This window comes from Mycteria americana, chromosome 18 (genome assembly GCF_035582795.1).
Source record: "Mycteria americana isolate JAX WOST 10 ecotype Jacksonville Zoo and Gardens chromosome 18, USCA_MyAme_1.0, whole genome shotgun sequence".
Lineage (NCBI taxonomy): Eukaryota > Metazoa > Chordata > Aves > Ciconiiformes > Ciconiidae > Mycteria > Mycteria americana.
The window spans coordinates 2033595-2046896 of NC_134382.1; the positions used below are offsets into that span (position 1 = coordinate 2033595).

At 49.0% G+C, this 13302-nt stretch overlaps 1 protein-coding gene across 2 annotated transcripts in view; it reads right to left on the reverse strand.

Moving 5' to 3' along the window:
- EPHB2 (EPH receptor B2) overlaps positions 1-13302 on the reverse strand; it is a 129647-nt gene that overhangs the window by 17682 nt on the left and 98663 nt on the right. For both annotated transcript variants that reach the window (XM_075520318.1, XM_075520316.1), the window contains exons 6-7: positions 8177-8301; positions 218-380 (exon numbers count right to left, since the gene is read on the reverse strand). In XM_075520318.1, the coding sequence (XP_075376433.1) occupies positions 218-380; positions 8177-8301 (288 nt within the window). The remainder of the gene's footprint in view (positions 1-217; positions 381-8176; positions 8302-13302) is intronic.

Consider the following 13302-nt stretch of genomic DNA (forward strand, 5'->3'; position numbering starts at 1 on the left):
AGAAATTGTCCTAGGTTATGTGATTCCCTGCATGGACCACCAAGTGCCCATGCCTCTCTCCAGGTCTTGCCAGGTTGAATAAATGCATGTGACTTGCCAGTGCACCCTTGAAGGGACTAACAGCAAGGGGACCAGCACTGCTGCCAGTGCATCTCCATCTTGTTCAAGTCTCTCTAGGCCCTCTGTCACCTTTATGCAGAGGCAGCTGAAGACTCACCTTCAGTCATGGTCTGGAAATACATCTTGCCACTATACCGGCCATACCCGGCCACAGTACGCGCCCGCACCTGGAAGACGTAAATGGTGCCAGCTTTGAGGTTTTGCACTGCCACAGTGTTGGTGGGGCTCTTCACTGTTGTCGAATTTAATTCACTCAGATCCTGCCAAGAAAATACAAATCTGTCATCAGAAAAATGAGTCCAGAATCAGGCGCTGCATTTCTAGGAGGAAGCACAGGAGACCAGGGTAGCATGGATGGAGAGACCACCATGGGGAGACCATGGGCCTGAACAAACAGGTCATTCCTCTGAGCCTGCCTCCTGGCAGGGAGACACAGAAGCAGGAATGGGAATACAGATATCCCAGGGATACCCACCACCTCTCAGGAAAGGTTCTGATGAAGGTGTTAACTAGAAAACTCAGGTCAATTCTCCAAGCCTTGAGCTCAATGGGGATGGGAAGTGCTTCCCTCTTCTGTGCCTGCTTTCTCTCAGCACTGTCCTTCTTCCCCACCCCCTCCTCCTGTGCCTGATCCAGCCTTAGCACCCTCTCCATTTGCTCTTCCCCATCTCCCTTTGCCTGTGCTGGAGGTAAAGCCCACCTGGGGTTTTAACCCTTGGGAGAAGTACTGCTACCATCCCCCTGCCCAGGGCCTGCTTCACCAGGGACCATGGCTAGGTTTTCAAAGCTGGGGAACCAAATAGCATATTTAAAAGTGACAGTGAGACTACTTCCAAATTTCTGTCCCACCCCATGTGTGCAGTTTTTCTAGCTGAGGACTTGAACAGTCATATCATAACGGTATAGATGGTATTGCACTTGTGTAGGTGATGGATCCATCACTGCCCTTAGTAATTATGCCCTTAGCTGAGCATCCAGAAGCACTAGTGGATAGGCCAGGATCTCCTTGTGCTAGCCACTGTACAAGAGAAAAGATAGTCCCTGTCCCCCGCAGGGACATGGAGAAACAGGTCAACAGAGGAGGATGAAAGATGGTACTGAATGTGGTGCTTCCTATGATCAGGGCAAGGTGGCCAGGTGCCTGGCAGCAATGAAGTCCTGAAAGTCAGTGCAAAGCAGCAATATATGCAAACAGTACGATGTTTCTGGAAAACAGAAAAATCTTAGGAAAGCCAAGCTGTGAGTATGAGCCCCTAGAAAAGGAGACATAGGCACCAATTTTTTAATTGAATTTCTGTAGCTACGTTGAAAGTGCTTATCCTTTCTGGTAACACCTCCGATCTGCAGGTCAGGCTGCCTTGGCAGGATCACTGGTTGGAACAGATCAGCAGCTGACAGCTCAAAATCTGAGCTGGCAAGTTTACAAGCAAGTCCCTGAGATCTGCTAACTTCAAGTCACTGCAAAAGGCTCAGCAAGGCCAAGAACTCCCACCCCACACAGACTCACCAGAGAGGTGAGATAACCTCATGAGAAGTAGGCAGGGACTGGCAGAAAGAGGTCAGGCACATAGTTTGTGCAATCCCATCAAGTGGGACTGAGGGTGTGATCAAGGGACTGGGCTTTTGTCTCAGCTGTGAAACTCCACTGGAGGGGCATGGAGGGATTGCTTCTCGTACCATGCTACCATAAGATCAGAGTGAAACTCCCAGTGAGGAGCAAAGTGTCCACTCGTCCTCACCAACTTCTTCTGCAGTGGAGTCCTGAAGAACAGAGTATCAGAGGCAACCAGGCAGAAGGTCCCATCTTGTGATGAATCAAGGTTTCCTCACACAAAGGTTCAAGTTGTGCAGGCTGTTGCTCTCTTGTGCTGCTTTGGTTGCCTGCAGGCAACAGTGAAGCAAAAGTCAACGGAAAGTCTTGCACCCAACTTTGCACAGAGGGGCCTGTGTCCTCAGCCTCCTCAGCTGCCGGACCACAGGATGAGTCAGAGGTTGTCTTGCCCACCAATAAATGATTGCCTTTGGGGGCTGCTGGTCTCCTTTCTTTTCCACTCTCCACATTGCTAGCCATCTGGTGACTTTGCTTTCATGCCCATTCACTTCTGAGAACAGCACTGCTGCCTTCACTCAGAGGATCTTCTGCACAGCCAGAAGCTGCGGTACCAGCAACATTAGAGGCTCACAAAGAACAGTCATTCACTATGGGGCTCCATACAGCAGACCATGTTGAATCAATGTTCTCCTCATGTTCCTGGGAGAGCCTGGTGCTTTCTCAATTAGTCATTGTGCTGGAGCAGAATTGCAAGTGCACTGGCATTTGCAAGATGGATTATACTCATGACATGGGTGTGTGCAGACTATTTGCCTCACAGCTGCAAAGCAGCTGAAAGACAACATTCATGGAGTTAATTTCTTCTTGTATTAAGCTTTTGATTGAGCAGTGCTCTGGTGTGCATGGCTGGTAAGAGAGAGGTCTGGCAGGAATGTGTTTCTCCAAGTGTGCAGTCAAACTCGGAGGCTTGGAAATGCCGATGGCACATCATTCTGTAGGGTAATGCAGAGCAGGTCTGCAAATTTAACAGTGTTCAGAAACAGTTTTCTCTTCTAAAAACTACAACATCAGTTTTATCCATCCGGACCTGGTGCTGAAGGTGCCTGGGTATCACTGGGGTGTTTGGGAATTAGACTAATGACGATGAAAAGCTCTAGTACAGATACACAGACAAGAAAGATCAAGAAGAGATGAGCGCACAGAAAACTGATTGCCTTGTTTGTCTGATCAGGCCTCAGTGCTCCCTTGGACCCTTCCCAGGCAGGCTAGGAGAGAAACAGGTCAAGAAATGTTTACAGTTTTAGTGCTCAAGGGCTTGGATGAATCCTCCCAGGCCCTTGGATGGCACTAACACCACAATTGTTTTAAAATAATTTGTCCAAGTGTTTGAGGGAACCTCATGCCTGCTCCTGGAGGACTTTAAATTGAATGCAATGGGCATGCTCACAAGACAGTTTATAGCCTGGGAAATTGATATCTGTCTGACTCAGAAAGGTATACTCATGCTGGTGCTCTCTTTTAATCCCAGACTGCAAGGAAAGAGCATTTACAGCTCTCCACCCTCCCCTATCAGACCTGTTCTTTCTCCTTGGCATATTGCTCAGCCATCACCTCTCTAGCAAGTCATTTCAAACACTTCTCCCCTTTCACCCTTCTGGGCTTCTCCAGCAGGTCCAGCGCATCCCAGGTGGTTTAAAGTCCAAATCCCTTTGCTGTTCCTCCCAGCTGGTTTTTTGCAGAGCTTTGGTGGTGGTTTGTTGTTTGGTTTTTTTTCCACTGCTGATTTTGGTTTGAGTTTGGACATCCCAATTCAAAACAACACACTTATTTCCTCATAGGTTTGATTTTGAGTCCTCATCTGGTTCCCCTTCCCCTGAGTGAAACCAAAGTCTGATCAACAAAGAAAGAGTTTCTTGAAGCACAGATAGTCCGTGAAACACTGAAAGGATTTGCAAAAATTGTTTCTAAAAAGTCATGTTTTATCAGCCAAAAGAAAAAAAAAGCCAACAAAAAATGTCAACTAACTTAATTTGGCAGACAGCTCCTCTGTGCATCTGCACAGCGGCAATCTGCTGTGGTTCCTGAAGCAAACAGGGCCACACGTACAAAGCTAGTCCAAGGCTGTGTGCCAAATCATCACACACATTTGAATTTCGGCCCCCATGGGATCGAGTACGTTAGGAGGGATGCTCAGATGTGGTAACAGGGTCCTGCCGGCCACTCTGAGGGTGGGTCCATGGGGTCCACAGCTCCTGGACTCTCATGGGGAACATCACTTGTGGGGAGATATCAAGACCATTTGCCGTTCCAGCCAGTTATCTGATCAAGTGTGTTGTGGTAAGAGTGTCTGGATGCCTCTCACAAGAAAACTGAGCCCTGGACAGAAGCAGCATGGACCCTGGGCAGGGACTGGGACTGCAGGAAAGCTATCACAGGGCTCCCTGGCAAGGTTTCCTCTTAATCTTCTTGATCTCACAGTTTTCCCCAGACAGAGCCCCCTCCAAGGGTTTGGGCAGCATGGGGGGAAGGGGCATCCCAGCTCTTGCTCCACCCTGGGGACAGGTAGGAAATACCAGGCAGCAGCTTTGGCCCCAGACTTGGGGATGCTGGTGTCCAACACTGCAGGCTGGAGACCAGGAAAGTCCTCTGAGCCAGCCCAGGAGCAGTGCTTCCAGTCATCTTTGGTACATGCCCTTGTGACATCCAGTTCTGGAGATGCTGGGCTCCTGCCAGAAGCTCCTGGGCACCATGGAGGCTACAGCCAGCTCTACTCACACCTCCACCATCAGCCTGCCACAGGTCACCTCTCCTGCACCCTTCAGCCCCCCAGCCAACCCACGCCCTTTCCCCAGCATTGGTTGGAGACATCAAAGGGCTCCTGTGCCTCCTAAAACATTTGCATTGGTGACTGAACTGGACACGAGGGATGGGCTGAATGTCTTCAAACAGTTACAAAATGGGTAACTTATGGCATACCCTGAGCCCAATCATTTTGCATAACAAGGAGAGCTAATTATTCTTTGCAGTGCTTGACACTGCAGTGGGTCTCCAGTTCCCACACTCTGGGATGAATTTGGCAACTTTGGACAAAAACTGCTATGCCCTTTCTAAATAAAGAAAACACTCACTTTTTTAATATGACAAATATTGCCAGGTGCCTCTTGGAGGTAAAAAAAAAATACATTAAAGAGAGGACCATAGAGAGCAGACACATCATTCAGTGTCTGCGTAACAATCTGCACTGATTTGCTCTAACTACATGTGAAGGAAAATCATCTTGTTGCCTGTGTACAGGCATTTTTAATAGCATCTAATAATAGCAATGTTATAAATAATCTGTGAAACAGAAACAAAAATATACCTTTGTTTCAGGTATTGTGAACAGCTCTTTTCTGTTAATGCTAAAACACTTATTCCATTTTTTAATTATTTAATTTATGTCTTTATATAGAAGAGAAGCAATTCAAAATGAAGAGCGAAAACACTTTTTATACAAGATGGATATGATGCTATTCTTACATTTGAACTGTTTTCATGCTAATAAAATATAATTTTCTACTGGGGAAAAAAAAATCCACCAGAAACAACTTAACTAGCTCCAGAGATATTTTCTGAGCATTCAGAAGCACATGGGACAGTTTGCAATGAAACATTTTGGAAGAAAATCACCTCTGTACAGACTGGCAGTCGAGTGAGAACACACCTGGGATGTGTCACACACCCCATCCAAATTGCAGTCCTGATGGGAAGCAGGGGAAGCGCATGGCATATCCAAAGCTGTGCATTTTGGGACTGTTCCCAGGGATCAAGTAAATAGCTTTCAAATGCAAAACTCAGCACTGCAATGGCTAGACTAACAGGAGATTCAGCTCTGCCAAGCAGGCAGAGAAGGATATAGTGTCATTGCATTGTTGAAAATGCAGAGGGCTCTTGACTGACCAGCTGAAGCATATGAAGACCTTGGCTTGACTACTGATGGATCAGACCTTGAGCGTGCAACTGGGACTTCAGAGTAAAGGCTTACACATACAGAGGAGTTTGGGGAGAGACAAATCCGCTGCCATTGGCCAGGCCCTGCCGCTAGCTCTTGGTTATTCCACTTCTTTTTTAACCTGTTTCCAAATCCTCTGAGGTTTGCTTGCTGTGGGACTAAGCTTTGACCCAATGATCCCTTTCTGAGAATGACATACATCTTGGGGAGGAGATAAAGACATACCTTTCTTCTTCAACCAAAGCACCAACAAGAAAATATACCAAGAGTTTCAAATGATTCTGTCCCTCTACGCCGCTCTGGTGAGACCCCACCTGGAGTACTGCACCCAGCCCTGGAGTCCTCAGTACAAGACAGACATGGACTTGTTGGAGCAGGTCCAGAGGAGGGCCACAAAAATGATCAGAGGGATGGAACACCTCTGCTATGAGGAAAGGCTGAGAGAGTTGAGGTTGTTCAGCCTGGAGAAGAGAAGGCTCTGGGGAGACCTTATTGCAGCCTTCCAGTACTTAAAGGCAGCTTATAAGAAAGATGGGGACAGACTTTTTAGTAGGGCCTGTAGCAATAGGACAAGGGGTAATGGTTTTAAATTAAAGAGGGTAGATTTAGACTAGATATAAGGAAGAAATGTTTTACAATGAGGGTGGTGAAACACTGGAACAGGTTGCCAGAGAGGTTGTGGATGCCCCATCCCTGGAAACATTCAAGGTCAGGTTGGACTGGGCTCTGAGCAACCTGATCTAGTTGAAGATGTCCCTGCTTATGGCAGGGGGGTTGGACCAGATGACCTTTAAAGGTCCCTTCCAACCTAAACCATTCTATGATTCTATGAACCCTTTCTGAGAATGACATACATCTTGATGAGGAGGAGATAAAGACTTGCCTTTCTTCTTCAACCAAAGCACCAGCAAAAAAATATACCGAGAGTTTTAAATACCAGGACAGAGAGTGCCTCAGCACAAGCACGTGGGGCTGCTTGCGTTGTCCTCTTTGCCAGGGCTAATGTTCCACCTGAGAGCCTGCTGCCATGAAAAGCATTGCCTCAGCATGGCTTGGGCCCCTTCTCCCCATGATCAGGGACACGCTGTGCCCTAAGCCCTGATGACAGGGCAAGCAGATGCTCACCTTGCGGCTGGCTGCGAAGACTGGCCACGAACAGCAGCTTCCCCTTTAGACAAAAATTCCCTTTATTTACAGCCTCCCCAAGAAAACAGAGGGGAGAGGAAGAAAGAAAGAGAGGGAGAGATTAAGAGAAAGTAAGAGGAGGAGAATGAACTCCCTGAGATCTTCTGTCTCTACTTCAAGGGTCACCAGGGAAAGGACCCCTCTTGTTTTCCAGATCTGTCTTGTTACCTACTCATCCATCTTGCCATGTATTCTGGGATAATTTCCAAGGGTCAAATAAATGGCTGTGATTTATGCAATATAGGTCAGGACCTATTTAACAGTTTACAAAGAAGCTCCCTCCCCTCCCTGTTCTCCCTCTGGCTCTTGGTGATGAGAAAATAGGTCACAGGCAGGCAGTGGGGGGGATTAATCATTTCTTCCGGCAACTGCTGGGAAAAATATTTTCAGTTCCATTTAATCATAAAGCTTTTTAATTAGTTAGTTTGCAATTTTTAATGTATAGTTTATAAGCTCTTGTGTAAGGGGGAAGATTCCTGGAAGGAAAAATCTCCTGCTCCCCACCTCCCCCGGGTAGCACAGATGAAGTTCACCAGCCAGTCAGAGCTTGGCAGGTCCTGGGACCAACATCAACATGGCCTTCAGGTCTCTCAGCAGCCACACAACTCCAGCCCCATGGGATGGACACCCTGGCACAGCCCTGGCTTGCAGTCCCTCTGCTTGCCTGGGCAGCAGGGAGGTGGAAGGGGCATGTTCCTCAGGGATGAAAGAGCCAGAGCTGTGGGACCCCTTCACATCAGCCTCCCCCAACTCCATAGTGCAGTATGTACCCTCCATGGGAGTATGGGACAGCTTCTCCCTGGTACAACACCTGGGTAAAGGGCTTCAGGCTGCTGCACACCAGACGTCAAACTCCCCTTTGGTGTAAATGCACTGACCTACAGCATTACACAAAATCTCAAAGACTGGACACTCAGCTAGTGTGGTCCAGCCTGTGACTAGATGCTCTCTGACATCCCTACCATCCTCATTCCCCACTCATGTCCCAGTAGGGGAAAGGGAAAACTTAGACCCTGGAGACCCTGGCTACCTAGCTCTCCCTGCAATGGGTCCACCTGCCACAAGTGCTGGAGAGGTGAAGGGAGAAGCTCCTCCTGGAAGACCAGCAGATTTTCGACACTTGCACTATCTACGCAGGGTCACTGGAACCACCACTGGGCTCCAAAGGGTTGACAGCCACTGCCATCCACATGGCCAGCCACAGCAAGAGAAGTAACCTATTGATCAACCAACTGCTGTAGTCGGTGTTACGCCCTTACACGAAGCTTTACACCACCACCTCCTCTCCCAAAAACCTGCAGCTGAACCCTGCCAAGGTCCTGCAGTACCTTCTCATAATATTGCAGCTCATAATCCAGGATGACTCCGTTGGGTTGGTCAGGCTGAGACCATGAGAGAGTAATGCTGTCCACGGTGCGGCTGACCTGGTGCATGATGGACACAGCTGAAGGAGCTGGAAGAGAGAGTGAGAGAGAGGCCTCAGTCAGATGCCTGCACGGGCAGGACCTGCATTCCCTGGCCGGAGGCAGGCAGGTGTATTATTGCTATTTGGAGCTATTGAATTCACTTCCAGCAGTGGCAGGGCTGTCCAGGGTTCAGGAGATCCTGGTTTTTGCTGTTTGTAGAGAGCAGTTAGGGGAGAAGAAAATGTTTCCACTGCTCACTAAGAGTTTGTAATTAGAAAACATGTAGGGCAGCATCTTGGCCAGGAAAACAGATCATTCCCAGGCAAAACGAGCCCAGGGTTGGAGCAAACGCAGCCTTGTTCCCCTGGAAAAAGCACTACCAGCCCAGCAACATGCAATCCTCCCTGCTTGCCATGGGGAATTAGGGGCTTTTGTACTTTGACATTTGCATAGAGAAACTTTATAAGGCATAGGCAGATGCAGGAAGCAAGCAGCTCCTCTCTGCCTTGGTGTGCTGGGTCTGCAAGTTGCACATGCCAATCAAGGGAGGTGCATACAAGCAGCCTGAGCATGCAACACAAACCTGACCTGACATGCTGACAATGGTGAGTTGCTCGCCTTGTCAGAGTGCCCTGGAAATAGCACACCCACAGACGCCACTTGTCCCACTGAGCACAATGGGACCTTCCAGCAGCTCTTCAGACAACCCAGCCAGCTGTCCACCCCTTGCACTGCCCTGCATTGCCTACATGGCTTGACACATGGCCAGGTAGGAACAGTGCAGTCTCGGCTGGTGCCACACCGTGGGAAAACTGTCCTCCAGGGACCTGTGCTAACAAGTCCATGGGGCAGGGACCATGGCACGGAGCTGCTACCTCCCTGGGAAACTCTGACCAGCTCTGATCCTGCTTGTTGTGGACCAGGGCAGGTGAGCAAGCAGCCTGGACTGCTTTTAATCTGTTTGGCTCAGGTGTTGATAGCAGAGATGCCACAGCATTGCAGGTATCAGCCTACAGCCCCCCACCCTTGCTGGAGGGGCTGACACACACAGATGCCCATGCTGCCTCCTCTTCACTGCGTCTGAGACCAGTATGCTGAGCACGTGTCCTTGCCCACCCTGCGCCCAGCCTGGGATGGCACTGCCAACACAGCCTCCACAGATGTCAGTCCGGATGCCATCCCAGACCTCACCCAGTGCCAGCCCAGCCTTGGAGAGTACTAACTCCAGCACAGCGTTAGCCCTGGCACACCTGCCAGTGCAGACTCACTGCTTCAGCAGCTTCAGGGCACAGGGGAAGCCTCAGGGGTGGGAGAGGACTGGAAAGTGGTAGTGAGAAAGCTTCCCCATCACTTGCATGCCAGGCCCGGTTACAAATGGATGCAGAGAGGCTTGCACTCAGAAGGGCTTTTACCAGGTCCAACCCTTTCAATATTTCATGGAAGAACAACTCATTTGACAGGTCTGAGAAACAGCTTGGAGGAACGGCACACAAAGCAAAGCACCTCTCACCCATCTCGAGTCTGGTTTCCCTTGGCATCACAAGCAGCGACAGAAACCATGCCAGCTAAGAACTGCAGACACGGCAGTGGTAGGACTGCACTACTTGGACCAGCATGGCTGCAGCATGTTCTTGCACATCACTGTAATGAATTACAGCTGAGTAACTCCTCTCAAAGTATAGCAACAAAAGCCATTTTTCTGATCCACCATCTTTGCCTCTTCACTTCACTACTGGTTTTCTGGACTGTAGCTCCCAGGACGTTCAACGCCTGCGTGCCAAGGGCAGTACGGGCTGGGTATGGGTAAAGCAAAATCTGCCACCACACTGATGCACCATTTCCCTTCATCTCCCTGGGTTTCCCCACCCTTGAAGGAAGGTGCAATGCGGGTTAGCCTCAGCAAAGTGCTGGCAATCTCTGGTTTTGTCCAGCACTTACTAAAATTGAACGAGGGCAGAGAACTTCCATCACTGGAATTGTTCAGGGTGAGGTTGGATGGGAGTCTGAGCAGCCTGACCTAATGAAAGATGTCCCTGTCCACGGCAGGTGGGTTAGACTGGATGATCTTTAAGGTCGTCTTCTGACCCAAACCATTCTGTGATTCTAACAGATCCTGAGACCAAAGCCTCACCTCCTCTGAAATGCCAATCCCTCCATCCATTTCTGGTTAAGCCAAGCCCCATCACCCACCAGTCTGACACTGTCTGTATCATCTCAGACCTTCCCTTGCTCTGTGGCATACAGCACTGCTTCCCGCCCACCTTAACATCCCAGTGCCACCGCTTTCAGGGCCCATATTTACAAACTCTTGGGATTAGTTTCTCATGCTGGTGTTAAGATAAAACACAGGTAACATTTCTGGAGCCCGTCAGCTCTTGCCAGAGCCTGCTGCTTCCTTGTCGACACAGATTTCATAGGACATCTGCAATCTCCAAGACAAACATTTCTCCCTCTGTGGAGAAAGGCCTTGGAAGGAAGATGTGACCAAGCTACAGATGGCCCTGCAGCCTGGATTGGGACTGGACTGAGATGAGTATGCAGCCTGTGGTCTCTCTGGCACATCTGAGCTGCACACGCTCTGGGAACTGATCCCACACTCATAGAGGCTATTCCAGGACAGGGGCTGCATACACCCTGACCAATTCCACCACAAAACTGGGATGTGGCAAAGTCCCATGATTTAGACACAGGTTCAATGGCTGACCTTGCAGCTGGAGAAACTCCTCAGCTCCAGGTCCCTCCAGGTAGGAATGAGGTCCCTGGGATGCTCTTCTCCCACTGCCATGCATGTGTGAATCATTTGTGACCAGCCACAGCCCAAGCAGCTGTGTACTTGGTGAACCTGCCCTCGTCTGGCTCAGAGAAAAGAACCAAATGGATGAGGTGGGGCTCATCTAATGAGACTTAATGAGGCAAATACACTGCATGTTGGGGAGGAGGCAGGTGAGATGAATGACTACAGCAACTTCAGTGCTTTTCCTACACCTGGGGCAAAGGAGTGTCTCTGGATAGGCAGGAACCTCCACCATTGCATCTTCTCAGTAACTGCTCCTGTTATCACAGACATCAGGGAAATACATCATAATAAAATCACAGAAAGCTTTAGGTCAGAAGTGACCTCTGGAGGTTTCTAGTCCAACTGGCTTGCAGAGTAATTTCAAAGTCAGATCACTTTGCTCAGGACTGTGCCCAGTTGAGATCTGAATATGTTCAGGGATAGGGATCCCATAGGCTCTTGGAGCACCAGTGCCCAGCTGCCTCGCTCTTGTGGGGAAGAAGGTTTTCCTCACATCCCATTGGAGCTTCCCTCATTGCACCTTGTGGCCATGACTACTGTCCTCTCACTGTGCACCTCTGGGATGAGTCTGGCTCTGTCTTCTCTTTAAACTCCCTTTTGAAGTGGAAGACTGTAGCTAGATGCCCCTCAGCCTCCTCCTCTCCAGGCTGGCCAAACCCAGCTCTCTCAGCTATCCTCAAATGTCTTGTGCTCCAGCCCCTGGCCCATCCTAGTGATCCTCCTGCTGGATCTGCTCCAGTTTGTTGATGTCTCTGTAGTACTGAGGAGCCCCAAAGTGGACACAGTACACCAGAGTGGCCTCATGAGTGCCGAGCAGATGGGAACAATGACTCTCCTCAATTTTTTGCCTGTGCTTTTGCTAACAGAGCATAGCACACTGCAATGCTACAAAACATGGTCCTTATCACACATCTTCACCACCGGTGAGGCAACGGCTTGTGCAGAGAGAGGCTCCCAACTCTGTGAATAAGGGATGGGCTGGGACTGGATGTCTGAGTTTGAAAGCGGTTTAGTGGAGTCAGCCAGACCTCAGAGAGACTTTCTGAAGTCTAGTCAGAGGGAAAAGCTTCTAGCCAGATAGCGACACACTCAGGCAGCTGGTATCTGGCAGCTCTTGTCCCCTGGAGCAAACGGTTCCTTCACAGTCAACTGCGAAGCTAGTGAAGACCCATGAGTTTCTGACTCTTCACCGCTTCCAAGGCTGGAAGGTCCTGGTTGCAGTTCTGCCCCTAAGTCCACATGGGAGACCTTGTACAAATCCATATTATCCCTCTGCACTGCCATTTTCTACCTAGAAAGCGAGGCTAGCTGTCCTGTCTCATTTTCACTCCCTGCCTGTCTTACCTAATTTTACTGAGCACTTTCAGAGGCAGAGACTGTGCTTAGGAGCTTGGTCCCCCCAGCAGTATTTAATGCATGTAATATAATAGCTAAAAAGGAAGGAGAAGAAAACAGTTAAAGTGAACACAAAGAGCATCCAATCTGGGATAGTGCTACCTGGTGATACTCTCATCACAAGGTGTGCTCCAGCTCTGACAGAAGCATCAAGCACTTTGTGACCAGCCTAAACTACGATGTAGAAAGAGCTTTTCCGCCATGGGACATGGTGAAGTGACAAATACAGCAGAAAAGACTGTGAGAGATACACACTTTCTGACATGTGATGAACTCAGCTGAGCAAAGATGGTAAAAGTCTCAAAATATCTAAGCTGACTTTCCTGAACTGTTGTTTCTGAACAAACTATACATAGGTTCCCTCCATTGGGTTTCTGAGTATTTCAAAGCAAAGATTTAACAAACTGCAAAAAGAACCAAAATAGAAAAAAAAAAAAAAAAGGTCTTTGTTCTTCCAGCCTGCTTTGTGCCAAGCCCCTTCCAGGACTGGCCAGAGTACAGCTGGGCTGCTAACGCCAAAGATTTGCTGGCAGCATTTAACCTGGCCCTGTGGGATCAGTTACCTTGTTCCGTGAACTGTGACTCCTTTTTGTTCCCTTGTGACAAAAGAAACAGAGCTTTAGAGACCATTTCCAGGTTCGAAAAATGGTCTTTTTGTCATTTCCAGGTTGGAAATGGTCACTAAATTGGTGACAATTGCCCAATGGCGCAAATTGCCCAGTGCCAAAGACACTCACTCAGCTGTTGGCTTGCCTGGTTGTCCCTTACTCATGGAAGGTGTTTGAACTGTGCGTGGGGAAAATGAATGCTGGAAAAGGGAGTTGCCCTGTGACACATAAAGGAGATCAGATTTGGA